Source organism: Protopterus annectens, chromosome 15.part0, assembly GCF_019279795.1.
Source record: "Protopterus annectens isolate FY-2018-M chromosome 15.part0, PAN1.0, whole genome shotgun sequence".
NCBI classification, from domain to species: Eukaryota; Metazoa; Chordata; order Ceratodontiformes; family Protopteridae; genus Protopterus; species Protopterus annectens.
Window position 1 is genome coordinate 621,408,537 of NC_056749.1, and position 17,775 is coordinate 621,426,311.

Consider the following 17,775-nt stretch of genomic DNA (forward strand, 5'->3'; position numbering starts at 1 on the left):
CGGTCAGCTGACTCCTGATATTTTTTCATGCTTCAGTCCGAAGACTTACTTCTTCTTCTTCTCAAAGCTAAGTACCCCATTGGGGAAACTTTTTTCTTGCTCCAGACCGATGTCAGAAAAAGTTAATAATTGCATTTCTTGTGGGAAGCAAATACCTCATAAGGATTTCCATTCTTACTGTATTCCTTGTTTAGGCCCTGACCACGACGTAGCTAGTTGTCGGTTTTGTGCTAAATTTAACCAACGTACGATTAAGCGGAGGTACGATTTTGCTTTTCACTACTTTGGTAGGTGATTTAATTATAAAATGTCATCGGACACGCTTCCGACTACCGGAGTTCACAAATGACGCAAGGATAAGGACAGGCCTCCGAGGTCCAAATCAGACGACGTTTTACAAGCAGAGCCAGCTACAGGTTCGGCCGTCGTCAGTGAGGTGCTTTCACAGCCCCTGTCATCAGCCATTTCAGAACAGATTGCCGAAACGGACTCCCATGAGGAGCCAACTAGGCCTTTGAGCACTCCAGCTGCAGGACCTTCGGACAATGCTCCCTCAGATGGGTCCGGAGCAACTGTGCAGGTACTGGCTTCCGAGGGGGTTTTCAAGCCTACACAGCTTCTGATAAAGGCAAAGACAAAGGCAAAGACTCCTTCTAAATCTAAGACACCAGCCCAGGCCTCTTCTGATCCGGGACCCAAATCTCAAAAACAGTTACTTAAAATGGCGGAGGACTTACTAACAATGACTAGGGGTACTCATCCCCCCCCCAGACAAAAGGCCAAGGCAAGAGTTGGATTATGAATCTTCTGATCAGGCATCTATTTTTTCAGTGTCTTCCTCTGAACAGGAATATACTTTCCCTCCTTATGAGGATTCTGATGCTGAGGAATCCATTCCATCAGCTTCTCCCCCTGAGGATTTTTCTTTTGGGGAAACTTTACATGACATGAGGGAACATTTTCACTGGGAAGGACAGGAGTACTCAGAATCTAAGAGAAGGCTCAGGGATTTCCTTCTTCTTCCCCAACATAGACCCCTGGCTATCCCTCCTATTTTGGATATTGTGGATGATGCCTTTTCTGAGGCTAATTTAACTCCTGACTCCTTTCCTCCAGCCCCTGCTAAGCCTGGCAGATATTACAGGGTTCCTGACTCCCACCAGTTCCTTTACAAAAATCCTACTGCTGATCCAGAAACCATTTCTCAGGGTCCTAAGGGGGTTAAGGCTGCCTCTGCTAAAAACCATATCCCGACAGATAAGGATTCTGGAGCTTTGGAGAGATGGGGCAAAACGTGTTCACTTCTGCTACTTTATCTATTAGGGCTTTAAATTGTCAATTTCATATGCTAAAATATCAGCAATTTCTACTGTCTGTTATGAAACAAAAGCTAGGTACCATTTCTGCATGTGCAGATAATAAGGAATTACATTATTTGATGCATGCTACTGAACAAGTGGGGAAACATGGTTTACACTGTGGTTTTGATGCCTTGGAGGCTTCTTGCAGGGCAGCTGCCTCTGGCACAGTCATTAGAAGGCATGCTTGGTTAAAGGAACAAAACTTACCTGATCAAGTGAAAGCAAAGTTACTGGATGCTCCTGTTCAGTAGAATGCTTTGTTTGGGTCTAAGGCTGAAGAGGTGATAAAGAAAATGGAGGATAAGGCAAAATCCATGCAAACGGTTAAGGATTTCTTACAAGTTCAGCCCCCTAGATTTAGCAGAAATTGGCCAACTAAAAATTGGTCCTTTCCCAGCTCGGAGAGTCCTCAGAGGGGTAGATATAGGTGCTCCAGAGGGAGGGCCCAAGCACAGACCTCTTACAGACCTAGACAGTGGAGTGCTTCCACCCCCACGGGTGGAGAGGACAGACCTCAATCTTATAGAAAACAGGCTCAATGACTCCCCCTGCATGACTCCAGGAACTTCTCTCCTGGAAACCCCTCTAGGAGGAAAACTCTCTCTTTTTCAACAAAATTGGACTTACATAACCTAAGACAAGTGGGTTCTGGATGTAGTTTCAAGAGGTTACAAATTCCACTTTCATACCTTGCCAAGACCAAATGGATGGCCAGACCTATCAAAACACCAATGGTCAGAGGCATTAAACCAGGTGGGATCCCTCATGGCTATGAGGGCCATAGAACTGGTTCCACAATCAGAGATGGGGCAAGGCTTTTACTCAAGGCTCTTTCTAGTTCCCAGAAAGCAAATTTCATGGAGACCCATCCTGGATCTGTCAGTCTTAAATACTTTCCTAGAGATACCAAAGTTCAAGATGCTTACTCTGCAGCAGCTCCTGCCAATGTTGAGCAAAAATGCATGGATGGTGACATTGGATTTAAAGGAGGCTTACCTACACATCCCTATCAGACAGGAGTGCAGAAAATACCTCAGGTTCAAGGTCGGCTCGAAACATTACCAGTTCTCTGCGCTGCCCTTTGGCTTGTCTACTGCGCCCAGGGTCTTCAAGTGCCTGGCACCAGTAGTAGCTTATTGCACACTCAAGGGAATTCATATTTACTCTGATCTGGACGACTGCCTTATTCAAGCAGGCAGCAAGGATGTCTTACTCCAGCACCTGGAATTTGTTCAAAATCTTCTCAAGTACCTGGGATTCACTGTGAACATAAAAAAGTCAAATTTGACACCCACACAACAGATAACTTTTCTGGGTGCTCTTCTAAACACAACAACCCAGATGGCATTCCTGACATCCAAAAAACAACTACAGCTGGCTTCAACTTTCAAAACCTTGGTGTCAGTAACTCAGCTAACTGCTAGGAAATTCCTGCAGGCTTTGGGTTACATGGCCTCCTGCATCCTTCTCATACCAAATGCAAGACTACATATGAGAAAAATACAATGGTACCTAAAGTGTATGGTCCCAGCATTGCCACAGTCTAGACACACAGATTGCTGTCTTGCCTTGCCTTCAAAAGGAATTCCATTGGTGGACCATGGCATGTCTTCACAACAAAGGGAAAGCCTTCATTCTGCCTCCAGCCAGCCAAGTGTTAACCACAGACGCCTCGGATTATGCATGGGGAGCCCACTTGCAGGGAAAAGGTCTGCAAGGTTTTTGGACAGAGGATCAGAAGCACCTACATATCAATTTAAAAGAGATGTTAGCTGTACAGAATGCCCTCTTGGCTTTCAGGGTCTTCTACAACCAGGACAACTACTGATATGGACAGACAACACCACAGTTATGTGGTACATAAACAAGCAAGGGGGTTCACACTTCTACTCCCTTTGCAGGCTAGCCATGACTCTATGGAACACAGCTCTAGCTTGCAAAGTGGATCTACAAGCTCAGTTCCTGCCAGGGAAACAAAATATTCTGGCAGACAGCCTGAGCAGGAACCTGTCAGACCCACACGAGTGGATGCTAGACACCCAAACATTCAAGATGATTACAGAAGCCTGGGGCTGCCCGGACATAGATCTAGTTGCATCCCCCCTCAACCACCAGTTACAGATTTTTTCACAAGGACATTTCACAAACTAGCATGGAAAGTGGATGCACTATCATTCAGTTGGAGAAACCTCTCGGGGTATGCCTTTCCGCCACTACCTCTTCTTCCACGAGTGTTATTAAAGATCAAGCAGGACAAGCCCAAGATGATGATTTTACTGGCCTCAAATTGGCCTCGTCAATTTTGGTACTCAACACTGATGAATCTATCCCAGGAGCCTCCTTGGATTTTACCTCAGATTCTAAATCTTTTGTCCCAACACCAGGGCCAGGTTCTGCACTCTCATGTCAAAACTCTCAGCCTGGCAGCCTGGCGAATTCAGGGTCTATGATTAATCCTTTCCTACCCAAACAGGTCATCTTAGAAGCCAGACGGCCTAGCACTAGAAAATCTTATGCAGGTAAATGGAAGAGATTTTGCACCTGGATGCATGCTCAGGATTCGGATCCTCTCATTCCTAATATCCCAGTGATTTTACTTTACCTGACAGATATGCTACATAAGGGTTTATCCTTCTCCTCCATAAAAATACATGCCTCAGCTATCTCTGCACATTACAATACAGATCCTCCAATCTTTTCACATCCACTTCTGAAACAATATCTCAGAGGAGCAAAGAATTTAAGGCCCCCTAGGACACCACCCATACCTGCCTGGGACCTCAACTATGTTCTGGAAAAACTCTGCCTCCTTTTGAGCCTGCTGCCACATCTGATATTAAGTATTTATCATGGAAGACAGTTATCCTACTGGCTTTGACTTCAGCCAGGAGAGTTTCGGAGTTACAAGCACTCATGGCTGTGGAAACTTATATTATTTTTCACCAAGATAGGGTGTCTTTAAGGACTAATCCTACTTTCATGCCTAAAGTGGTTTCCAAAGTGGCTTTAAATCAAACTATTCACCTGCCAACTTTTTTCACTAATCCACAAAATAAGGGAGAAAGGATCTTGCATTCCATGGATGTACACAGACAACTTCGTTTTTACCTGGACAGAACCAAGGATATCAGGAAAACAGAGCAACTGTTTGTTTCTTATGCAACAAACTCCCAAGGCAAAGCCATTTCAAAACAGACCATTTCTAAATGGATTGCTCATGGAATCAGATTTTGTTACTCTCATCATGGAAAGCAAATCCCAGGAAAAATTAGGATTCACTCTACCAGAGCTGCTGCTACTTCAGCTGCCTTTCTCAGGGGAGTACCTACCAAAGATATTTTGGAAGCTGCAACTTGGAGTTCAGTGCATACTTTCTCTAAGCATTATAATCTCCCTCTTTACTCTTTCTAGAGCAGGCTTTGCTTCTGCAGTCTTGCAGGGCCTTCTAGCTGCCCCTTCTACTCTATAACCACCACCCTTTATCTCAGCTTTGGGATTCAACCCTACAGTGATGACTGCAACAGTGAAACACGATGAACATAGTACAGCTGTGTACACTTACCATAAATGTAGATGTTCGAGTGTCTTCACTGTTGCAGTCTGGGTTACCCTCCCTCCTGTCCCCTCTTATACTTTCACTGGTGTGGTTTCCTACTTCACCCTTCTTCTGAGGTGCATTTGCTACAGGGTATGGGGTTTGTTGTATGTTACATTTTTGTTTTACTATTAGCCTTCACTTTTGGGCACCTGACATCTGGGGCAAGAAAAACTGGAGAACATGGCGTCAGCTGGCAGCTTTGTACTCCTAGCGCTCTGACGTCAGGGAGCATGGCTGAACAGCTGACACCGGACCCAGACTTTGGCATTCTGGCCGACCAAGGACTGCCTGCTGGCAGGAAGAACCCTACAGTGATGACTGCAACAGTGAAGACACTCTAACATCTACATTTATGGTAAGTGTACATAACTGTACTTTTTCTGTTACTGCAGTATCTACTTCTAGCTACTTGCAATGGAGATTTTCTCATTGATAAGTACTTAAAAATGTCCTTGAAAAGTTGGACAATCCCAGTAATCAAATTACAACTAAAAAAAAAAAAAAGCACAAACAGCTATGTCCAGTAATAAGTTAGATAGGTGCCAGGATATATAATGCCACAAAGAAGCCCAAGAAGTAGCACCACTATTGATCTTTTAAATCCATTTGTATTGAGATATAAACTCAAAGTGGCAATACAAAAGCCAGACTGAGTTACATGTCAAACATTTAGGTAGTGAAAGAGATTACACGATTTCACTTAAATCTGAGTGGCAGAGTGGAATAGCAGTTAATCTTGCTGCTTCAAAGTGCTTCATTTTTTCAGTTTATTTCCCATCGGGGGTTCATTCTGTACAGAGTATGTATGTCTTAACCGTGGCAGCATGACTTTTTGCTGAGGGTTCCTGTTTCATAACACATCCCAAAGGCATATATAATTAAATTGGTGAGCCTCTAAATTCTCCATAGGCCACCAATAAGTAAATGTGGTTTACTTGCTGTGTGTGTGTGTGTGTGTGTGTGTGTGTGTGTGTGTGTGTGTGTGTGTGTGTGTGTGTGTGTGTGTGTGTGTGTGTGTGTGTGTAGATGCATATACATGTGCGTCTGTGTGTAGATGTGTATATATATATATATATATATATATATATATATATATATCTATACACATGTCCTAGTTAAATGATCAAAGTTCAGAACTTTGAATTTCATATGGCCGAAACCATATGATCAAAGTTCTAAAACTTAGAACATTTAAACGGAGATCTCCGTACAGCGTGGAATGGGAATATTCCCTTTTCCTTGCTGTAGTGCGATCTTGGAGTTGGTATATTTTAATATCGAGGGGTGTGGCGGGTCCAGGGGGACTTGCCCCCTGCATACATCTGTTTTAAGTTGTTTTTGTTTTTTTTGAATGTTTGACATTGCAAAACTTCGATCATATGGTCTCGACCATAAGAGTTTGACGTTTTGTAATGGACACACACACACACGTACGTTCATGCATACATGCATATGTTGTGATCCACTGGCATTCTATCCAGGATTAGTGTCTCTATTTTTTGCCTACTGATTGCCAGGATAGACTGTTTTTAACTTGGGACCCTAAACTAGATCGACCATGCACTGGAAAAAGAATGAAGAATTCTTTAAGTTCCTATATTTATATAACCTTGCTGAAATGCTCAGTCTAAGTTTTGCTGTGATGCCATTCTCTGCGAGTGTTGTGCACCTTAATTTATGTTAATTATGATGGGGATCCAACTCTTAACAATAATGCTGATATCACTGACATTACAGTCCATTAATTCTGCTATTCCTCTAAAGGAGGACTGTGATATCATTAGATCTAAACACAATCTCTTCTTTATAAGCTGTGCAGTACAGAAGGACTTTCTTATGACAACAGACATGTATTGGTCTAAAGTTAGGTCAATGGCCACATATCTTCCTAAATCCCAAACAAGTGAGTCAACTCTTATGGGCATATTGCCAATGTGGTAGTTCCGTAGGCTATATGACTTCCCAAAGGACACAATAATGCATTTTTGGCATTTAATTTTAGTCCATGATTTTGACTCAAGTTATTAATTTGGCTAAACCTTCCTGCAGGATGGCCAAGTCATTTTGGGGATTCAATGACTGCTCCTAGCTTGCTGTCATTCACAAACTTAGTCAGCCATAGCCCTTTGGTATTGGGCTTTACTTCAGAGAATTAGATACCAAACAGGTAAAGTCCCACCACAGAAACCTTGGGGACTCCACTGCTGACAAATCTATCTGTGGAGGTAATCTCCCCTATTTTGATTTCTTGTGTCCCCCCTGTGAGCCAGTTGTCACTCCATCAAATGGCATTGGGGTTTATTTCCAGTTTATTTAACTTTTCGACTATGCCTGAGAGGGGAATTGTGTCAAAACCTTTGGCTAGGTCAAGGTATGCAGGGTGCACCATTTTACCTTCATCCATTGCTTTGGTGACCTTTTCAAAAATGCCCATCAGGTTGAGTAAGCATACCCTGCCTTTCACAAATCCAGACTGAGACAGGTCCAGTGTTTGGATGTTTCCTACCTCCTTATTGATATTTTCATCCATTATTATTGCTTCATAAGTCTTTCCATGGCTTTGCATATGAGGCCGGTCAGACTTGCAGGTCTGTGATCGCCTAGGTCTGTGGAAGGTCCTCCCTTATGCATTATGCAGGAGAATGATTGTAGCTGTTCTCTGGTACAAAGCCTGTATGAAGGCTACAGATGAACAGCGTCATTAAGGAGCAGCTAAATCATGCTTCATGCTGTTTAAGATGCATCCAATTATATTCTCAGGATCCATCAATGCAGCATATTAAACATTTGATAATGTTTTAGTACTTGGTCATGTGTGCTATTTTGAGGCATGCCCATTTTAAATATGAAGGACAGATGAAGAGGAGAGAGGGGGAAATGATAGAGATGAATTTATCAAGTTGGCTGTATCTTCAGCCTCAGTCTAGGTAACTTTGTTCACAATCACCTCAGTGAATTGCTGCTTTGTATTTGTTTGCCTCAAACTTGCCTTTGGTAGGTTTCATTAAGCTCCAGAGTTGTGTACATCTTTCAGTGATGAGTGTTAATACTGCTAGGGCCCCCTAAAACTCTAAAGTTAGTATTGAAAAGAATATTGGAGTAGTAAGCTTGGGGTGTAGTTTATAATGCCATGAGGCTCCTAAAATTACCTTACACCAATATGAAAATCCTATGGGATGAATGTACTTTGAGGATCAGCCAGCTGCAGGTCACATGATCTCTAATGAATCAGTTGACTACCACAGGTGTTATTTGTGTGACAATTTCTTGCTTTTTAAAAGTACACATTTAACACAGAAGAGGAAGGGTAACATTGCATAAATTAGAGATCTTTCCTTGAGAAAGCCTTTTGCATCAACATAATAATTCATCTTTCTTCTCATCTCCCATCAGTCAGCTGATGGCAAGATATTCAGTGTTTTGTAAATCCTGCTAAGCTGTTTTCATACAGACTTAGTGTGCTAAAATCATTGAGGTCACAAAGAGTCAAACTTAACTAAATGTCTAAACAATAACCACAACAACAAATCTAACCAAAGAAAGTAAAACCATATCCTATCCCTATGCAGCAGTGGTGTTAGGTGACATATACCCCCCTTTAAATCTGGATTTACCTCACATGGTGTTCACTTCATCTTGTTGCTTCAGAACCATTAATTGTTCAACTGCTTTCCATTGTGCCTACACCTTGGCCAAACTTTGTCAGTCTTTTGCTGGTTAATAATGCAAGAAAATTATCTTAAAATGTTTTTGCAGGTAGTAGTGTCTTGTGTATGTTATTTAAGATTACAATGTAAATTTAAACTGGGACAAGAGGGGCTAAAGTTACTTGGGGGATGCTAAAACAAGGGAATGTTTGGCTACAGTCAAAAATATAACATTCCTATATAAATATGAAGAGTAAATTACTGGAAATGTAATACTGTTCACATATCTTGGAGAGAAAGCAGAGAGAGAAGTAAAGGCAGCAAGGCACATTAAAGGGTCCCAAAACTGCTAAAAACTGAAAGGGGTGCTTGCTGTGGAATCACTTATGTAATCTCTGCTGCAAGCTCTGATGTGATCACTGAAAGACAGGTCCCTGCAGGTAAGAAAATTGAAGATAATGTATAATGGAACAACTTTGCAATTAAGTTGTTAGTAGAATAGTGTCAACACTTCCATATATTTTAAATTTTTAATAAAACAGTATTTTACCATTACATATATTATACATGCATGGTTGTCACTTATCTTTTCTATTTTAGCATGATATGCCTTTATATTCTGCAGTTCATTAAGTAGTGTCGGCCATAATGTAAATGTCCTCTTTATTCAGACAGACTGACTCAGTATTATAGTGTACTTCAAAATTGTATTTGAATTTCTACCAGTTGTCATAAGCTGTTACTTTTCATTTAGTTTCATTACTTTTACATTATATTTTTAATGCCATATTCTTTTTTGACCATGAATATTGATATGTAATGTCTGATAATGATTATATTACTTGTCACATTAAATTTGCCTGGTCATTAAGCAAATGGTAAAGTCTGAAAGAATAAACATTCTTGCAAAGTAATAGACCACCCAGGGTCTTTTACTGTTTGTTGATTCCAATGAATCCAAATATAATGCTCACCCTAACTGAGAGTATGGCATTTATAAAAATGTGTCTGATTGGTCTTTTCCATCTTTAAGTAATACAGCTGCCGCAGTTTTTTCCAAAATGTTGGTGCTTTTTAAAATAAATCTTCCATATCTTTTTCACTTTCTTCCTTCAAAACTTCCAAACTTCCACTAGAATACCATCTATTCCTGGACTTTCCTGAAAATGGATTCTATATCACTGCTTTTTTGTCATATCCTTCTATTTTAACTGTTATTGTTGAACCTCATTTACCTGTAACCTTGTTATAATCAAGTTTTCCATGAATATTTACATTTGTGCTCTTTCTTTATTTCTACAATTCTCTGCTTTATACAAATATTTAAACCAAAGGGTAAAAAGGTCACATAGACAAACCATCCAGTAAAAACTGCAAGAAAATTCCAGGCAAGCTAGAGTTTTCACTGTGTGATACCTTAAATTTCCTGTAATGTAGGCCAATGGGATATATGAAAATGACCCCTTAAAGACATCAAGTGTTTCAGCTACATAGCTTCTGAATGTCCATGACTGTTTTACTTTTTAAGTCATTATGGTTACATTCAGGCCAATAAAGCCAAACCCCATCTACCTCTAACCTCAGCATACTTACATCTTCCCTAAATGTTTCCATTTGTGCTCTTTCCTGATTTCCACATTTCTCTCATTTAGACACATTTTCATAAAATTTCCATGATATCTCTAATACCTCTCTATAGGATCTTTAGTTATTTTTCTTGTTATAGGCTCCCTAAGTATGGCAAAAACCCTTTCTATTTTCTGTTACCTACATTGGTGTGCTAACACTTTTTGAGCTCTGGAATTATCATCAAAAATAGCTCCATAATAACAATCTTTCTAAACTAATGCATATTTATCCAGATGCTCCCTTATTTTCTTTTTAGCTCTCTGCATTTGTTCCTGTTCTTGTTTTATGATATTACCATATTCTGCAATAATTTAGCCTTTGTCAGACTTTCCAAGTAATTCCAATCACTTAACCATATATCTTTCTCTTTTCTACCCAATGTTTAAACTTAATTTTCTTTTTATCCCACTCACTAGCTATAACTTCTCAAAATATTTGTATCTTCCCTAATAATGCAAATAATTTCTACTACCCATTCTTTAAAGTAGTCTTTTTAACAGGTAGGGGGGAATGTGCCAGTCTCTCATTTTACTTCCTTACCCCTGCATTTCTATATTGGTTTTTATTGGTGTCTGATCTGAAATAGTTATTGGATGTGTGTCAAAGCTTTCAATCAAATGCACACATTCCTGTGAAATGCAACTTCAGTGTAGTCTAGCCCAGTGATACCACCTTGGACAATAAATTAGTTCCTGTCCAAGTTCCTACTACTGAATTTACATCTGCCATACAAATATTTTCATAATTTCATCAGAAATCTACCCTTTTTGTTATATTTTCTCTGATAGATTCCCCCAGTACAATCTTACTGTTGTAAATCAAGTTCTGGTCCCCACCTTTAAGTAATACTGCCTACTGAAAACTGATTATTTCTCCTCTTAAGCTCAATAACCGCAGATTTTGGTTCAATATAAATACACGCTAGCATAATCCTCCTCCCTTGCCAATAGTCCCTTACTACCACAAAAATATAATTATTTTTTTCTTCTATCTCCATTGAAGCCCCTCTAGCAATTAGTATAACTACTCCCTTTTTTCTTTCTCCCTGATATTCTGATGAATATCCATCCTGAAATCCTCTTCTTTTCAAATTCACATGTTCATTTCTTTCCAAATGTGTCTCTACCAGCATTGCTATTTCAAATCTGCATTTCTCAATATAAGACAATAATCTTTCCTTTTTGTCAATACTTGCAAGGCCATTTACATTCCAAGACAATATGACTAATGTAGCCATTATGTTAAAAAGCAGTTGTTCCCACCTATTTTACGTGTAATTTTTTTAATGTGTATTTCCAACTTTCATGTTATATGTGCACACCAATGTTTGGCAGGCTGATCTTTCATACAGTTGTTTCTTCTCCTTTCCATTTGAAACTATGTCACATTTTTCAATACTTTTTTATGAAAACTCTCAAATAAAAACATATTTTCAAAACACCCCATCCCCTTTTATCTTAGAACAAAACACACAAAACTATTTACATTTTCAAAAATGAAGAAACAGAATGGACAGGAAAATAAATCCACATAAAATTATTTATTCATAAGCACTTTCGTTCATGTAAATGCAATGAACTTCTTCAGACAATATAAAACTCAATATACACAATTTAAATACCAATCATTTGTACATGTCACTAAAAGGTAGCAAACACTTAAAAGCCCTCCAAAATTTTTAAATGGACACTTCTCATTACAAGTATATATGTGCTTCTAAAAACTCTATAAAATATCTATACAAATATCTTAAATATTTTTGCCATAAATGTCAAATTGAATTAATATATAAAATTACCATTAAATTAAACCCCAAACATTTTGCTTATCTCTCTAAAGATTTTAATTTAAAATACAACCCAGAGAGAGATGTTCGTTTAGCCCATGGTAGATACAAGCATTTAATTTTAACTGTCAAAAAAGCTCTCTCTTCTATCCTTAATTCCCAAGGACCACCTCTAATATTTTTTGTAACCTGTTCTATTACAAGGTATTTAAAGAAATGTTCTTTATTTTCCAGTATATGCCTAGCTAGTGCATTATTTACATTAGCCCTAGTAATATCATGTTGGTATTCATACACATTGTTTAAACATTCTTTCAGTTTTTCTTATGTAAAATCTAGGGCAAAGTTGGCATTTAGCCATATGTAGCACACCTCTAGAACTGCAGGTGAATTTCCTCTTCAATTTAAACTTTTCACCTAAAATTTCAAAAACAGTTGTTATATCCATGTGGTTACAATAAGGACAGTGGTCACATTTATATATGCCTCTGGTCCTGTTTAGTCACGTTTCTTTTCAAGTAGACATTTTATATTACTGTTTTTCAAAAATGATCCTAGGACATTCATATTCATTTTTTCAATTATTCATTCATTTTTTTTTTATTTCCTCCTCAGCTTTTCTACATCAAAAATGTCTCTAGGAAAAATATATTCTGCAGACAGCTGAACACAGCAGCTTCAATCTCACACTTGTCTCTCAACATTACTTGAATGTTGAGATAAATTTGCTTCTCTTTTGCCTTGTGTACAGTGAATAATCATTTTCCACAACCACTCTGATAGCTCACATTTTTAATACTTTTCCCTTCTGCCATAGGTTTGTCAGGATCAACTCTTCCTGATGGTATGATTTCACCTTTACTAATGTAGGTCTTGTCTGCTTTCTCATGGCCAGGCTTCAAGCAAATACTCAGTGTGCCCTTTCAATTAACACATCCTCCTGTGGAATACCAGTCCATTTCATTTACTGCTTTCATACATTTAACACAGTCCGTTCCTTCCAGTTTCTCTGGTACAACAGAAAATCTCAGGTTTTCTCTGATCACTCTGTCTTCTAAAGCTACTATTTTTTGAAACAGCTCTTCTTGAGAAGCCTCATGCTTGTTCAGTCTTATCTTCATTTCAATCTCTGACTTTTTGTAGATTTATCAGTTCATCTGAATAGATAAGTAAAGCTTCTTCTATTTCCAGCCTTTTGTTATTTGGGGTGATATACTCCTTTAGTGTTTCATTTATTCTGATATACTCCTTTAGGATTTCATTTATTCTAATCACCTTTGAGAACTTCCATGTCTTGTACCAAAGCTGAAGCTTGAACTGCTTTTTACTCTACATCTGCAAGTATTTTTTTTCAGACAGTGTTTTATCTTTACCTTTTCTAGTTGATTTTCTTTCAAGTTCTTTGCTGACATCCAGGCAGTGTACTTACTAGCCAATAATTGATTTTTACTCAGTCAATATTACTGGCTCTTACTTCTTGGTTTCTTTTTTTCCCCACACTGGGAGAGCCAAAATTAACCTGTTGATCAATGTGCAGCTATCTTGGAAGTCTGAATACAATGAATTATTGTGGCAGTTAAGACCGAATGCCCTCCACCCACTTTTAAAGAGTCAGCCTACATTATTCCATTCCTTAGAATACATGCTAAGTTTTGAATTTGAATTTAAATTGTACTTTTATATTTGTACCTACTTGAAAATATGACAAGAGATTTCAAACAATGTTTTTAAAGGATTTTAGTATTAAGTGCATATAAGGTAAAGAGATGTTAATTTTTTTTAATATACCTTTTCAAATGTTTGTTTCAACATGTTCATCTCAATGGCAATTTTATATGGCTTCAATTTTATGTAATACTTTGTCATGTAATGCTTTTCATGGAATGCCTCTAAGAACATTAAAGGAACCAACTACTAGCTGTATAAAAAGTATGGTTTTGCCTGAATATTTACTTATGATGTCCTGCCAATGGTAATGTACACAAAAACATATCATCTTCTATTATTTTGAATAAATTTCATTCTTGGTGGCTTTGGACCCACGGTTATTTCCATCCTCTGCACACCATTTTCTTTTTGGTTATTTAACAGATGTAAATAATGTGAAATACATTAAATGTAGCTTAGAAGACAAATTTACCATAATTTGTAGGAAAGTGCAGAAACAATATCTGAACTACCATGACTTGTATAGCTCATTAACATCAATAACTATGCTACCTGACTCTCTCTCCCAGATAAACTCACTGCTTTATTATTCTTTATTCATCTTTACTCTCACTTCTATACTTCAGATACTGCTCACCTGCTGTATCTCTATTATGTACATTAATGCTGCTTGTGCATGCTTAAAAATGATTTTAAACACTGATTCAAGTTAACAAGATACAACACACCATTAAGTAACTCTCCTTACAGAAGTCAACCAGAAACAGGCACAAAGTCATGCAAAAACACATACATACACAGTTCCTTATGAAGGAACTGAGAACCTTCATAAGTACTGCTGCAATAAACCTTATTGCCTCCATATACTAGATATGAAGGAAAGTCACATATTTTCGTCCTTTCATATATGTTTCTTTCGGTCTCAAATCTCATGTCATCCAAGTAATAGAAATAGCAAGCATTTATTCAATTATATATGGTCAGTGTCCTTTATGATGTAGGGACAAGAAAAAGTAAACACAAAATCATTTTCATAGTAAAATTGTAATGTCAGGTACAAAAAGTTGGCGGGATTTACCTTTCATCACTGAGCATTTGATTATTCAAGATCAAACCTGGTAAGCCATAATTCTTATTGGTTACCAGTAGTAAATCCCACTATAACTTTTATTTCCCCTGCAAGGTATTATTGTTATAATAAACTCTAAGGAGGGATGGGTATATTTTCCATTAGCATTTATTTTTATCACATTTAATTCCATAAGTAAATGCCACTTCCTGATTTTACAGTTCTGTTCCAGAAAGTGATGCTCACTGCAGGATTTAATAAGCTAAAAGTAAACCAAGAAGAAAGGCAGTCTTTAAGTAGAGCTTACTGTCATGGATGTAAGCAGATTCTACACTTTCAGAAAAGCATTTGTTCACAGTTACTAATCAGAAACAGATGCATAAAGTGTTTTACTACAGCATAATAATGGCATTCTTGATCTAATTTCCTAGGTTTCCATTAGACTTTAATCTGTTGTGCTTTGTGGTTTTGAAATGTAATTTGACTTGGGAGTGTCCTGTTCTAGTGGGTTATTTTTTATTAGAGACATGTATTTTTATTTGAAGGTACATCATGGTTTTTTCATATGGTGACTGTGAATCTGACATTTGCTATAGTGTAATTTATTTTCTGGGCAAAGAGGTATCTATTACTTCACTTTTGGTGTTCTATTGTGGGCTGAGATTTTGAGTTTAAAATGTACTGTATTTCCAAACTAAATAACTTTTTATGAGAAATGTAAGATTTAAGGAACATGTTTTAGAGAGAACAGCAGCATAAAATCTTTGGTTTGCTCATCTAGTGTAATTATATTCCAAACATCCTACTAATGAACACAGATCAGACAATCTATTCTTTCATCTTCTCCTACTTTCTTAATGCTAGCCTGCATCATTCTCAACTACTTTCCAAGTTCCCTATCTGCCCCTTATTTTTCTATGAACAACCATTTTTTTAATCTAACTGGGTAAGCTCACTAGCTACCATGGCCTCTTTTAAGGGACAACCTTGATCACTCTTTTGTTAAGGATCTTACTCATATACAGTTGACAAATGGAAAATGAGGGACTCAAACCCAGAACTACAGTAAGAAACTAATCCTGTAACTGCTTTTATGAACTACACAAGTACTAGTAACTCGCAGCTGATTACTTAAGTCAAGGAGTACTTACAATCATTAACATTTTTTAAAGTGTTTCTTAAGAAGTGTAAGTCCCCCTCTTGCACCTCCCACACACACATAGCTTGAGTGCTCTGATGCCACTCTCTGGTGCTCCCTTGAATGGAAAATATACTGCCTCTGAGGTTGCACAAACTCTGAAAACATACTTACAGCTAGAGTATATATTCTGAAAGTTTGTGTGACATCACAGGCACATGAATACAGTGACTAGCATTCAGCTGTGAGGATATTAGCCATAAGCAGCTGAACCTTCAATAAATAAAAAACAACCCTTAATCTTGTTTGCTAAATTACCAGACCTTAGCAGTCAATCTCATGCAACATCTGCCTTCTCATAGAAGTAATGCATTCTTTTATTACTCCTTGCTCTCCTATTGAAGTTAAAAATTAAATTTATGGTCTGCTGGCATCACTCTAAATGGAGACATAACATGTAATGAAGTTGTATGAATGGAATGTTTATTACGCAGCAAGGAAAGGCTAATCTGTATTATATGAGTGGAATATGGTGTCTCAGAAAAAAATGTCTTCAGAAGGGATATAATATCAACCTCTGAGATTGTCCAAGCTACAGAAAGAGTAGTGATTCTTCTAAAAAACACGATAAAATAGTAGCTAATCACTGACTTCTTGCAATTAGTCATTATCAAAAGAATTATACTGCTGATGTATTAATAAAAGACTGAAAAGTAATGTGCATACAGTATGCAGTTGGTATATAATTGTTGAGCCCATGAGGATGTATGTCTCACAACTGTAGTGAGCCAATCAACAGTAAATAAGTATCAAGTACTCAAACTGTTCACATCTCAAGTAGTCACAAAATAAAACATGACAAAAGCACATAGACGCACAAAGTCAACAAAATGTTTTTGCAGTGGGCTGCTCCCACATATCTTGCAATGTGGGACTTTATCCCCATACTCCACATCCCTAAATGTACAAACTCTGAGACTGCACAACCTTTTCTGTTTAATTCAAGTAACCCATCCTTCTTGCCAATACCTGCAACAAACCAGAAACAGATGAAATCAGTTATTGGTAGGCTGTTTGCTAAAAGATGAACCATTCTTTCAGTCTTAAGAAAATAAGATGCCATGAATAATTAGTCAGGAATAATGATAATAATAAGTATAATAATAATACCAATTACATAGGCAGTATATCTTTTTAAATAGACTTAATGGGAAATAAACACTCAGATGACTATTGTTTATTTTTGTTACAACTTTTGACTATTAAAAATGTCATATTTACTTTCCTCAATGTAAATTCAGGGCTTAATTTGGAGATTGTATATTTTACTATGATGTACCACTCACAGTTTCCTAATGTGTGCTTTTTTATGTTGCTTATGACTACTAATTATTCTCTTGCATATTTATTTTTCAGTAAAGTGGCACTCCGCCGTTCCAGTGGCATGGATGAAACTGGTGAAATTGTATGGCATCTCGCTCTCAGCCTGCTCCTGGCCTGGATAATTGTAGGAGCAGCCCTGTTCAAAGGAGTTCAATCTTCTGGAAAGGTAAAAAAACATTTTATATATATATATATATATATATATATATATATATATATACCCATGGGAAATTTTTAAAATTAGTAACTCAGAAACATGTTCTTCGATATTTTTCAAATTCAAACATGTTGGTGGTTCAGCTGGCTGAAACAAAATACCTTTGACAAGAATCTTCAAAATCAAGCATGGCCATGCTTCCATCTTGATATAGTAGTTTACCATGGTGGGGCTGTACTCCTGAAGTACCATCTTCTAACTGAGGCATTAAGCTGAGGTCCCATCTATTTGAGTCTGAGGTTGTATAACTTACTGTTAAAAATCTCTCTGCAATGATTT

The 17,775-nt window shown here is 37.8% G+C and overlaps 1 protein-coding gene across 1 annotated transcript in view; it reads left to right on the top strand.

The window, feature by feature from the left end:
* The window catches only part of SLC6A14 (solute carrier family 6 member 14), a 357,534-nt gene that overhangs the window by 144,836 nt on the left and 194,923 nt on the right, over positions 1-17,775 (top strand). The window contains exon 6 of the mRNA XM_044057456.1: positions 17,313-17,445. Within this exon, the coding sequence (XP_043913391.1) occupies positions 17,313-17,445 (133 nt within the window). The remainder of the gene's footprint in view (positions 1-17,312; positions 17,446-17,775) is intronic.